This window comes from Microtus ochrogaster, unplaced genomic scaffold (assembly GCF_000317375.1).
Source record: "Microtus ochrogaster isolate Prairie Vole_2 unplaced genomic scaffold, MicOch1.0 UNK61, whole genome shotgun sequence".
Taxonomy (NCBI): Eukaryota; Metazoa; Chordata; class Mammalia; order Rodentia; family Cricetidae; genus Microtus; species Microtus ochrogaster.
In genome coordinates, this window is record NW_004949159.1 from 133,981 (window position 1) to 147,542 (window position 13,562).

Genomic DNA, 13,562 nt, shown 5'->3' on the forward strand with positions numbered 1-13,562 from the left:
GGAAGATAGGGGATGCTAATCCACAAGGCTACTGGGGTATTTACGCTGCACTTCCTTCCACTGAACGTCCAAATTGAGAACCAAGGACAAATTGATTGGGACTAATGACGATTGGAATGTCATCATCACTACTAATGGTGGTGGACAAAATTTGAAGCCACAGTTCTCTGCTCTCTGTCTGGACCTTGGAACCTTCTCAACAGGGGACTTGGTATGTAAGGCAAGCAAACTTCTTCAGAACCATTGGCTTCTCGATATCAAGCTCAGTATAAGGATACAGACCTGACACCCCACCTCTCCCGACTCATAGTGGGAAGGCAGAGAAGAGCCCATACAGTCTGTAGGAAGCAAGTCACAGCTATTGTGAGCTCTGAAATCAAATTCACTCGTCGCTTCCTAGAGTAGAGGGTAGGGCAGAAATGGTTCCCCTGTTAAAAGTCCATATAAAACAGCCTTTGGTATGGTCAAGATACAAAATACTGGAAGCAGATAAAAGTGTTCTTCCTTGTGTAGGTAGCTCAACCACAGCAGCCTGGCCAATACTAGTGGATTAAAATGAATACTCAGGCTCAGTCTTTGTTAATGCCAAGTCTGCTAAACAGAGATTCGCCGTATTTTGAGTTTTATGAACTCTTGTAAATTCATGTGTAAACCCTGTTTGCATGGAGGCATTGTGCTGACTGACGATGTGCCATTTTTACTGCTGATCTGAATAGTCTACTTCTCTTTCGTAGGCACAGGGTGGTGGTTTCCTATCCTCCTCAGAGTGAGGCGGAACTTGAACTCAAAGAAGGAGATATTGTGTTTGTTCATAAAAAACGCGAGGATGGCTGGTTCAAAGGCACATTACAAAGAAATGGGAAGACCGGACTTTTCCCGGGGAGCTTTGTGGAAAACATCTGATCTGAGGGAGACTCCATGCCGAGAAAGGGTGACATCACATCACGTGACTAAGAGCACAAGGCAGCGTCATAGGAAGAGCACGTCTGTGGACTTCCGGGTCTCCAAGAGCTGAGCAGAGGATGAACACGTGACTCCAGAGCCGGGACCTGGTTACCCCAGCAGACAGAGTCAAGGCGGCACCTGTGTGGGTTCCATCCCTCTGGCTTCTGATGTGTGAAGTGTGCCTTGTACTGTCTAGTGGACTATACAGAGAAATGTCTTTTTTTTTTAAAGATGTATAACTAAAATGGACAATTGTTTACAAGGCTTAACTAATTTATTTGCTTTTTTAAAACTTGAACTTTCTTGTAATAGCAAATTCTTTGGATTATGATTTTTAAAAAAATATTAATTTATGAAATGATGGCTAAGGAGAAGCTGGGTTCTCTCCTGTTGAGAGCAAGAGGTTCTTTCTGACATAGAATGCACCCCCCTCCCCTGCTCGCTGTCCTCCTCCCCAGTTATACTTTGCTTCTTTTAGACAAAAATGCCAGTTTTCCAAACAGACAACTGAACACTGACCATCAAGAACCCAGGGCGGGGAGACAGCGGCTTCTGGCTGGAAGAGCCAGTGGGGCCAGCTCTCTGCTTTGTTCAGAAACCAACCCCGAAGATCTGATCCTCGATTTCATTTTGTGGGTTTTTCATTTTCCTAGAATGAAGTGGGTGAAGTAGGAAGGAAAATAAAGCACAACCATTGCCTAAAAATACGTATTTGTTTGCTAACACAAGCAGCTCCGTGCGTTAGTTGGGAAGTAGGAGAAATTGAAGTTGTAGTTGCTGTGTGTGTGAATGACTTTGAAATGTAATTCCCGTTTTTACCCTCAAGTGAATCTGCATGCCCAAGACACAGTAAAACTTTGTGAGTTGGTGGTGGTAAGAGATGCACCCGTGTTGAAGTCGAGAGCTGTCAGAAACACTGGGAAAGTTCCCGTTCATCCATTGTGAGTCCTCTGCCATCTTGCATGTGTTCCTGGATCCCCACAGTGATGTGGACTGTGCATGGTGTGTATATGTCGCTGCAGTTCCCACTCAGAACTGACCGATACGGGAGGTTTAAACAATAAACAGCATTCTCTTGTCTACCCCACCGCCACTACTGACCGAGATGTCTTGAGCGTGCCTGCTCGCTCTCGGAAGGCGTACCTTAGCCAGCACACCAGTGGTTCGTTAAATGCTCTTTCGTATGCGCCCTCCCAGCGGACTGACGTGAAGGGCCAGTGTATCCAGGAGACCGCTCGCTCCTGTGACTGTAGAGAAGCTCTGCAAGGCTTGCTGGGAGTGGTTGTCCCACACCTTACAATTGCTGCAGGGTCCAGCCGAGCCCATCTTTTTCTATCTATCCATCCTTTGATGTCCGGTGGTGTCTTCTTCCAGTTTCATCCCAGCCGTGGGTCTGGGTAGTCCTGGAAGCAGCTGGAGGAAAGACAGCCAGGTAATGAACGAGATTGTTCTACGGTTCTCTTCTGGGTAAGGTAAGGAAGGAAGGCAACATACCACCAGCCTTTTCCTTTGCCTCTTTTAACTGTGAGAAGAAAGTAGCTGGGAAATATCCACATGAACTGAAGAATCAAGTAATTGCAAGAGATTCCATTGTCTTCAAAAGTTATGTAATGTGGTTGGAAGTGGGATCATTCCTGTTAACCATTTTTTTATATAAAAACACTGTATATTACGTTCCTCTGTGTTGAATTTTTTTAAAAAAATACTTTACTTGGATATTCATGTAATATATAAAGGTTTGGGGAAATGAACTTTAGTTAGAAAACAAAGCTGACATCAGCTTTCATCTGGGTGAGTTGACACCAATGTGTCATAATATTCTTTATTTTGGGAAATTCATGTATTTTATAGAAATTTTAAAAAAGCAAAAAGACTACTACAAGTTAAGAGGATTTTTTTTACCTGTCTTTTCTCCATATTTTCAGCTATGTGATTGAAGTATCCTTGGTGATAGTTCCCTGGTATAAAGTTGATTAAAATGTCATCTCTTGGTAGCAGATTAGGTGATATAATGTGTGGGCTTCCTATTGGTTGTTTTGGAGACAGAAGATGGATGTTGTAACAAGGGCTTGTTACACAGTGGTGGTAATGATAAAATTACACTTTATCATTCCTTTTGTGTTAATTTTGAGGACTGGATAAAAGGTTACGTTATTAAAAGTTGATGTTCAACCCTTTTATGCCCTTTGTGTCAGTCTTTGAAATATTTTCTCTTTAAAATGAACAAAAATAAAACACCTTGGGTCTGGAGGGGCGGCTCAGCCCTAGAGAACAGGGACTGCTCTTACAGAGGGACCTGAACTCAGGTCTCACACTGGTTAGCTCACAGCTGCCTGTAACTCCAACTCCAGGGGACCCAATACTCGCTGACCTCTTCAGTGTTGTACTTATGAACACACACACACACACACACACACACACACACACTTAGATTTTGAAAACTTGGTCACTTTTGATTTAATTTCTTTTATTATTATTTCATTTATTCTTTGACTTAATTTCTAAATGGCGAAATTCTTTGCATGCAGCTCAGACTGGAGGTGCCTCCCATGATGGTCAGTCTGATGGTTATGATTTTTTTTTTTTTTTTTTTTTTGTCCTTTCAAACAAACCTTAATTGCTTAGTTCTCTAAGAAGCCTAAACGCTTCAAGGAGTTTCTGGGTCTCGGAAGATAGTCTGTAACCCTTGCTGAGCTTGGTCCCTCCAAGATTCCCAAAATAGCCTAGAGAGTGCATGATTTCAAAGTGTGGGCGTAGCAGAGCCAAGCACATGGCCACTCCAGGTCTGCTGCGGCGTGGGAACGCTGTCCCTCAGCTGACCACGATTTTAATCTCCCATGAAATGAAAGGCCCACGCAAGTCTTGTTTAAAAATATGTTTTTGTTGACTTTGGGTGACCATATCAAATTACTTGTAAGAATTAAAGGTCAGGGATTCTAGGTTGTATTGAAGCTGTATCCCAGAATCTCCCTTTGTAATTGCCTGTGTGAGCCAATTATGACATAGGCTCCTCCTGGTCTTGCCCTGTATATCCTGCTATATACAGGTGAGGGGCAATGAAGAAAGGGTCGCTGTTCGAAGAGTCTCACCTTTTCTCCTCTCTTTCCTCTTTTCTCCTTTCCTTCCTTCCTTCCTTCCTTCCTTTTTTTCTCTCCCTCCCTCCTGTCGTCTCCCGTCCTTCCTTCCTTCCTTCCTTCCTTCCTTCCTTCCTTCCTTCCTTTCTTTCTGACAATCTATGTAGTTGGCTAACCTAGAACTTGCCATATAGACCAGACTGGCCCCAAACTCACAGAAATCAGCTTCTTTCTGCCTCCCCAAGTCCTGGGGTCAAAGGAATGTGCCATATCATGTTGAAATGTATAATATTAATTTCATCAAATTTTAATCAAAATCTTTTGCCTTCTCCCTGTAGGGCATATGGTATAGAATAGATGCCTTTCAGGGTCTAAGTGCATTCCAAAGGAACACAGAGGAACAGACAAAGGCACTGTTTACAAGGTCTCCACACTTCATTTTCTGTTCCTATAATAAAAAGACATTTTCTTTTTCTTGAGATGGCATTCCATTGTGTAGGCCAGGCTGCCTTTAAGCTTCTGGGCTTAAGTGATCCTCCTGACTTAGACTCTAAATTTTTCAAAAAGCTAGAACCGTAGATATGGACCATCATGTTCAGTTTAGGGCCAGGTTTTGAAAGCCTCTGAGCGTCAGGGACTGTTCTGACTCGGGATTATAACAACTCTAGAATTTACATTTGGAAAGGGCTTTTATTTAGTGCCTGGTTTGCATGTATCCATGGGAAGGTTTTTATTTTTTCAATTGTGTGTGTGTGTGTGTGTGTGTGTGTGTGTGTGTGTGTGTGTGTGTGTGTGGTATATATGTAGTATGTGTGCCCCAGCATTCCTGTGACGTCAGAGGAGAACTTTGCAGAATCAGTTTTCTCCTTCTACCTTTCCATGGCTTCCAGGGATTGAACTCTGGTTGGCAGATGAGCTTGGTAAGCTCCTTTATCTGCTGAGCCATCTCAGCCCTTATCATTGTTATTTATTATTATTATTATTATTATTATTATTATTATTATTATTATTATTATACACAGGGTGGGCAGGGGCATGCACAGTGATCAGGAATCAGTTCTCCCACCTTGTGCTTTGGGTATCTAACTTGGAACATCCAGCTCACACAGCAAGTGCTTTTACCCAATGAACCATTTTGCTGGCTCATGTGAGGTTATTTATTTATTTTTTTTAATGTATTTTAAACCAATTAAACTGCGCTTATCAAGGAAAGTCCAACTGAAAACACTCCACAAAGGAAGCTTGTCTGCCTCTGAAATAAACCTGAGTGTGCTCACAAAGAAGACTGGCCAGTCTGGCAGAGGGGAGGGACCATCCTGTGGATCCAGACTGTGGGGAGTGCTTGGGACTTTGCTCTGCCCCACAGCCCCTTATCAGCAGACACAGGAAGGAGCTCTCAGACTGAGTAGCTGACCAGCCAAAGTAAACAGGGACAGCTTTACTATAGGCGTCTCTGGTTGGTAGATTTGTGTTTCCTATTACAATTAACCCTTGAGCAATGTAGTTTTAAACTGGGCAGGTCCACTGTATATATAAAATTTAGAGATTTGTGACAGTTTGTGGGATGGTGGGGCGGGTAGCGGGAGGGGACACAGACCACAAACCCAAGCAATATCAAGCAAAACCCAAAAGCATACAATGTTTGTAGATAACAGTATTCGCTTCCATAAAATACACACGGATTTGTTATTTTAAAAGTTAAAAATTTATCAAAACTTACACAAACACAGACTGCCCGGAGCATTATCCGCAGCAGCTGAAATGAAGAAACACAAACAGAAAAAAAAAGACATGATCGTAGACGTAAGACACAGCATAAATCTTAACTGCACAAAAGGGCCTGCAGTGATCCTGCAGCTGCCTGCTGTTGCTGTTGCCGAGAACCTAGGGGGGGAGGCACCTGCTTAAACCCCCTTGTGAGCACGTGATTGACACGGGACCCTTCCTCTTGCCAGGAAGTGAGCACCAGTCAGCAGTAATGGCCTCACAGCGTTCACACATGTTTTTCCCAGTATAAGACGTGGAAGACTTGGGCTAACCAACTGCTGGTGTCCGCAGCGAGGCTCCCCGTCCACTAGCTGAGTTTTTAGAGAGGTACAGGTAGGTTTTTGACTCCATGAGGAAGTTGGCACCCCTCACACCTGCATTGTTCACACTTCCAAACACCCTGACTTAGCTTAGATTTCTGTTTCAGGACACCGTGCAGAACTTGCTCAGTGTGGCTTCTCGTCTCACACAAGGGTCAGGAGTCTGGTAATGATGTGGAAGGTGACTGCAGGTGACATTAAGGCTTTGAGTCCCCATTCCCTGTATTTGTAGAGGGTCAGACTAAGTAGTATCATGGTACCATTAAGTCTCCAAAGATAAGAGGATTATCCCAGCTGCCAGTGAGCCAGATACCACTGCTCTTACCTTCACCTTAGAGAAAATATTTGGTTCCAAGAGGTTGCTGACCTTGGAGTTGAATCTTTCAAGATTGGGATGTTTGTAAGGGAATAAGAGAGAGAAAGAGAAAGAAAAAGTGAAGTGAGAAAGCCTTCCTAAATAGGACTCAAACCTAATGTCTATAGAAGAAAAAAAAAACTAGTCAATTCAACAAGAGAACATTTGAAGTATCTACACTGTAAAACACTATAACCAAAGTCAAAACAATGATGGGTAGGGGGGATTTAATTCAGCAGTTTTCAACCTGTGGGCCACGGCCCCTTTGGGGGTTGAAAGACCCTTCCACAGGGGTTGCTAAAGACCATCAGAAGCCGGGCGGTGGTGGCGCACACCTTTAATCCCAGCACTTGGGAGGCAGAGGCAGGCGGATCTCTGTGAGTTCGAGGCCAGCCTGGTCTACAAGAGCTAGTTCCAGGACAGAAACCAAAAGCTACGGAGAAACCCTGTCTCGAAAAATCAAAAAAAAAAAAAATCAGAAAACATATATTTACAACATGATTCATAACAGCAGCAAAATTACAGTTAAGAAGTAGCAACAAAAATAATTTTATGGTTGGGGACCAGCACAAGGGGAGGCTGTGTATTAAAGGGTGGCATCATCAGGAGCCTGAGAACCGCCACTGTAATTCCTATAACAGATAACAAGACATTGCCTTTACATGTAAAGGGCTCGTGTAGTCAGAACAACCTGATGACAGAACGTACCTTTGTCTCTCGTCTTTACCATCTGGGTCTAGTTTAACAGTTCATTTTCCAGTCCTCCAGGTTGGATACAGCTGTCTTCCTAGCTTGGAATTGTCCGAGGAATAGTATGGATGTGTAGCCCAGGTTGACCTCAAAGTCAAGATTCTCCTGCCTCAGCCTCCCCAGTGCCAAGATTTCAGACACATGCTGCCCTGCCTGGGACTCTGCTAGGTTCTTGGTGAGATAGAAGTAAAGTGATAAAAGAAACTTCTGCTAGATTATTCTTGGGAGAACCACAAACCCTTTGCCATTTTGTGTACCTGGTGCTTGCTACCCTTCCTTTAAGCATACCATGTAGCCAAGGAGACTGTAGTTCAGCTACTATCTTGAGTCACATTTTGTATTTTTAGGAGGGATTGTTTAGACAGAGCTACAAGTAGAACCAAGAGATACTCAGGAAAGCCCTGATTATTATACTCGCGGGCTCTAGAGAATTCAGGAAGCGGGGTATAACACTCAAGGCCATTAAAAGAAAAAAAAATTAAATATGAACAAACAAAATAACTCGGAGTGATCAGGAGGCAGAAGATAGGAACAAAGGAAACATTTAGGCCGCTGCTTCTATTGGATTCTCGCAGGAAATCCAAGTTGGACAGGATGGAGAGTTTGCGTAATTTCAGCAGCTTTAGGCTATTGGGGTGGTCTCCCGATGCCTGGCACCTGGCCCTGGGCAATGAAGACCGAGGAATGCTGGGGCACCTGTGGGTAGAGGAGGCCCTGTGCTAGTGTGGTGGGTTAGATCGTATATCGAGGCTTGTTCCCACAGGCCCCTGGCTACATTTTGGAACTGTTCATCCCTTAGAAAGGAGCAGTTTCTATGTACAAACCCAGCAGTGCAAGGGAGAGAGAGCATGTCTCTCTGTCCTGCACCGGCAACAGTTTAGGGAGAGAGAGTCTGTGTACCTGCACACCCAGCGGTGTCCATGTGGAGGTCAGCTCTGGGAGTCTGTTCCCTCCACGAGTCCCAGGGATCGAACTCATCAGGCTCGACAGAAAGCCGCTTTACCCACAAAGCCATCTCATAAGCCATTCTTTTTTGTGAGATGTCAAAACATTATAACAGAAAAATTATAAATGCATATAAACAACAAAGTACTCTTCAAAGTGGAAGCTACTCACATACTGAGATGATAAAGAATGAATTTGAAAGCTAAGTCTCAATCCAGTTAAGTCTCCTCTGCCACTCAGTGAAGCGACATTCATCCTACATACCAGAGGCCCTGCCTTCCATTCTCCAGTGATGGAGGAAACAATACAAGATCACGACGAAGCTGCAGGCTTAATGCAACCTAAATTATTTCTCTCTAGCTGGGCTGTATATGAGACTAGTCTTGAGTGAGAGCCACTGTGCTCTGGTCTCTTTCCACCACCAGTCTATCGTTCCCGGAAAGTGGAAGTTCATCAAAAATAAATTAGCGGGATTCTGGTGGCACCTGCCTGTGGTCCCAGGTTAGAAGACAGCCTGGGTCTAGCTCAGCAAGGAGAACTCGAATAAAATAAAACTCCAGCCAGGCGAACAGGCGAGTGAGCTGCAGCTCTTCACCACTGGGCTCCACTGAAGCCATCCCCAAGTCTCATCTCCAGCTCTGCAGCATGTGCTGAGGCCTCCCTTCCTTCCCTCCCTGCCCCCAGCTCCAGTGATTCACATAGGTCTCCTAACATCCCTTTCCCCACTCACAGCTTTATTCTGGGCCCAATTCCAGCAGGCACTCCCTGGGAACCCACAGGCCACTCCGGCAGGCAAAGCAGATAGACTGAGGGCAGATCTTAACTACTCCATCCACCCACCCCTTGAAGCCCAACCCCCTAGTCTCACCCCCAGCTTTGTAGCTGACCACTTATTTCGGCCTCTCTTCACTCTCTACCCCCATTCCCAAAGACACTTGCTCAGCCATGTTCATTGCTGCTCAATTCATAATAACCCAAAAATTGGATGTCCCTCAGCAGATACAGGGATATCTGTACATGTAGTACATTTACACACTGATATATTACTTAGCTCTTAAAAAATGTAATCATGAAATCTATAGATAAATGGATGGAACTAGAAAAAAATCACCCTGAGTCAGGTAACCCAGACCCAGAAAGACAAATATGGTATGTGTTTGTTTATATGTGGGTATTAGCTGTTATGTCAATGATAAATAACCTACAAATTCATGGAACCACAGAGGTTGGTTATAGAGTAAGGGTCTGGTAGCAGGGTAAGGGATGTTAGATATCCCTACAAAATATAAATAGGATGGACAGTTATGAATAGATGGGGTGGGAACTAGAACAGGAGACTGGGTGGGAAGAGGGTGATGATATAGGGAGAGACAGCTAAAATTAAGGGCCATTTGAGGGGTAGTATGGGAACCTTATACAGTAGATCATTTCTAAAATAAGTGCATATGTGAAGGTAAGCTAAATGAAGTCACCAAATAATGGAGATAAAGTACCAACTAGCCATCTCTTGTTACCAGATGGATCTTCCAGTACCAGGAATGGGATACATCTAATTGTGTTGTTGGCCAAAGGGGTCTCGTGGGAATCTCCAAGCAAACCAGACTCTTGCCAAGACTACAGGTTGCTCTCCACAAATGGACAACAAGGCCCCATTGCTTAAAACGACACCCACACAACTCATTGAACAAGGAGAAGTTGAGCTGGTAACTGCATACGATCTTCACCCTTACATTCCAGTGTCTTTGGTACAGGAAGGTACTCTGCAGGCTACCAAAGAGAAATGTGAATACTGACCCAGCCACAAACCATTTGCTCTACAACGGTGTTCTACCTGCAAGATACACTAGTGCAATGGTGGCCAAAACTTGTGGGAGTAGCCACCCAATATCTGATTTGACTTAAGGCCCACTCCACAAGTTGGATGTCATACCCAACACCAATTGGGTGACTAAGAACCTGAGACTAGATAGTCCAAAGACTAGGGTAAAACCAAATACTACTGTTCTAAAAAAATCACATAGCAATAAAATGACTCCTAATGACATTCTGCCGTAGTCGTAGATCAATACCTTACTCAGTCATCATTATAGATGCAAATGGGAACAAATGCAGAGACCCACTGTTATGGAATATTAGTCTAAAATGTGTTACATTCATTTATGCTGTGGAATAGTTTTTTAATGATGCAAAGATGTGTTACATTCTTTTATGTTGCATTTGTTTCACTCTGTGAAGCTGTGTTACTGTGCTTGTCTAAAACACCTGATTGACCTAATGAAGAGCTGAATGCCCAACACCTAGGCAGGAGAAGGGCTGCCAGGCAGCAATAATAAATAAGAAGAGAGAGAAAGAAGAAGAGAGAAGAGTGAGGATCAAAGAAAGGAGGAGAGGAGGGTGCCTGCCACCCAATCACACAGTTAGCCATGGACTAAGAAGGAAAGAAAGATATATAGGATAAAGGAAGGTAAAAAGCCCACAGGCAAATGTAGTTAAATAGAAACAGGATAATTTAAATCAGAAAAGCTGACTAGAAACAAGCCAAGCTAAGACTGGGCATTCATAAGTAAGAGTAAGTCTCTGTGTACTTATTTGGGAGCTGGGTGGCAGGCCTCCATAAGAGTTTTTAAAAAACCCGACTATAACCCACAGATAGATATTATGCAGAGAGTGAGAGACATTAGAACACTCACCCCTAATGGGATGTCTCCATTAAATCCTTCCACTAGGGCTCAGGGAACCCATTGGAAGAGGATGCAGAGGGGTTGTAAGAGCCAGAGACAATGGAAGACCAGGAGAAAAAGGCCCTCTACACTAACATGAGCAAAGCTCATATGAACTCACAGGCCAGGACCAGGTCATCTGCATATACATTATGGCTTCTTAAATAGTGTTTTTATGGGATTCCTGAGTGTGAGAAAAGGTAGACCTCTGTTTCTTGTGCCTTCTTGGCCTCTTTTCCTTCTTGTTGTTTGTTTTGTATAATTCTGTTGTGTTAGGGTTTTTTTTTAAATCCTATTTTATCTTATCATTATCCCTTGGAAGCCTGCTTATTTTTAATGAGAGACTGAAAGGCAGTAGATTCGAATGGAGGAGAGGTGTGGAGGAACTGAGGGGAATGCAGGGAGTAGAAACCAAAATCGGGATATATTATGTGAGAAGAAAATCTATTTTCAATAAAAGAGAAAAATATCTATCAGGAATCCAGAGAGAGAGAGGGAGGGAGGGAGAGAGAGGAGTAGGAGGAGGAAGGCCGCTTGTTCATCCCTCCCACCCAGAACCAAAATAACCACATAGAAACTATATTATTTAAAACACTGCTTGGCCCATTAACTCTATCTTCTTATTGGCCAACTCTTACAGATTAATTTAACCCATTTTTATTAATCTGTGTATGGCTACGTGGCTGTGGCTTACCAGCTAAAGTTCCAGCGTCTGCCTCTGGCAGGGCTAAATGGCTTCTCTCTGACTCTGCCTTCCTCCTCCCATGCTATAAGCCAAGTCAGTTTCTTTATTCATTAACCTATAAAAGCAACACATAGACAGAAGGACCTTCCAAACCAGAGAGAGAATAACATAAAACATTAAAAGTTTCATTTTTGTATAGATACACATTAAAAATGGGAGATATTATTTTTCACATATAAAATGGGGACTTTTATAAAAGTTGAAATCGTTATATTGGCAAAATAAAAGTTACTCTGTATGAAAATTACAAATATCTTAACCCCTTTTAAGAATCTAGGGTCCTGATGTGCCTATTCATTAAGCATGAAATGACAGCACATATTCAGAAGTCTTCCAATTTGTTTTGGAGACAGGGTCTTGCTAAGTAGCCCAGGTGTGATGGTTAAAAAGAAAATGACTCCAAAGGGAGCGGCACTATTAGGAGGTGTTGCTTTGTTGCAGTGAGTATGGCCTTGCCGGAGGAAGTTTGCCACTGTGGAGGTAGGAGGCAGGCTTTTGAGGTTTTATACATGCTCACACCACACCCTTTGTCTCAGTTGACTTCTTGTTGCCTGCAAGATGTAGAACTCTCAGCTGCCTTCCAGCACCATGTCTGCCTGATGGAGGAAGGTCATTGGTTAAATAAAGAAACTGCCTTGGCCCTGATAGGTTAAAATTTAGATAGGCAGAGTAAACAGAACGGAATGCTGGGAGGAAGAGGAAGTGAGCTCAGATGCCATGCAGCTCTCTCCAGGGCAGATGCAGCCAGCCACCAGGTCAGACATGCTGAATCTTACCTCCTGGTAAGCGCACCTCATGGTGCTACATAGATTATTAGAAATGGGTTAAGAGGCTGAAACTAATGGGCCAGGCAGTGTTTAAAAGAATATAATTTGTGTGTTGTCATTTCGGGGTATAAGCTAGCCAGGCGGCCGGGAGCTGGGTGGCAGGAACGCAGCCCTCAGCTCCTTCAACATCAGCCTGCACACTGTCATGTCCCACAATGGTGATAATGGACTAAACCTCTGAAACTGTAAGCTACCACCCCAATTTAATGTTTCCATTTATAAGAGTTGCCATGGTTATGGTGTTTCTTCACAGCAATAGAAACCCTCACTAAGACAGAAGTTGGTACCAGGTACTGGGGTGTTGCTGTGATAGGCATGACCATGCTTTTGTTTGGAGGAATTTGAACTCTGGGAGTTTGGCTTAGGAAAGCAGCAGTGCTAGGAGTAATTTGAACTATGGGGGCTGCCTCCAAAGGTTTCAGAGAAGAAATATTTACTATGCTGTTGAGAGATCATTCTTGTGGTATTTTGGTGAAGGAAGTGGCTGCTTTTTGCCCTTGTCCAAAGAATCTGCACCATGTCTGCCTGCACACCACAGTGTCCCACTGTGATGATAATGGACTTTACATCTGAAACTGTAAACTGCCACCTCAATTTTTTTTTTTTTATTTTTAAGAATTGTCACGGCCATGGTGTCTCTTCACAGCAATAGAAATCCTAACAAAGATCTAGGCTAGCCTGGAATTTACTATCCTGTTCCTGGGGCTCAAAAGTGCTGGGATTAAAGTAATGACGTACTTACAGTATTGTGTGTGTGTGTGTGTGTGTGTGTGTGTAAAATATTGGAAACAACCTGATTATCCAATGACTTAAAAAAAACTGTTAAATATACCCTTTTTATGTTTGAGATGCCACTCATGGCTGTGAAAGCTTTAATGTAACTACTTGGACTATGGAATGCTATTTCTAATGAGACTTTATTTAACTAATTCAGATTTAAATAGCCACAATGGGGCTCCTTACAGAACTGGATGAGTGCAGTTCTAGTGAATACAGCTCACTTGCATGTATGTGGTCTGGGGGACTGCGCCCAGGGTCTTGCATACTACATAACCACCCTACCACTGAGCTGCACCCCAGCCCTTTCAACTTTATTATGAGACGAGTCTATCTA

The 13,562-nt window shown here is 43.4% G+C and overlaps 1 protein-coding gene across 1 annotated transcript in view; it reads left to right on the plus strand.

Moving 5' to 3' along the window:
* The window catches only part of Sh3rf1 (SH3 domain containing ring finger 1), a gene marked incomplete at its 5' end in the record, with an annotated part of 69,653 nt that extends 66,528 nt beyond the window's left edge, over positions 1 to 3,125 (plus strand). Inside the window, one exon of the mRNA XM_026777376.1 lies at positions 735 to 3,125. Within this exon, the coding sequence (XP_026633177.1) occupies positions 735 to 903 (169 nt within the window). The remainder of the gene's footprint in view (positions 1 to 734) is intronic.
* Positions 3,126 to 13,562: the final 10,437 nt, after the last annotated feature.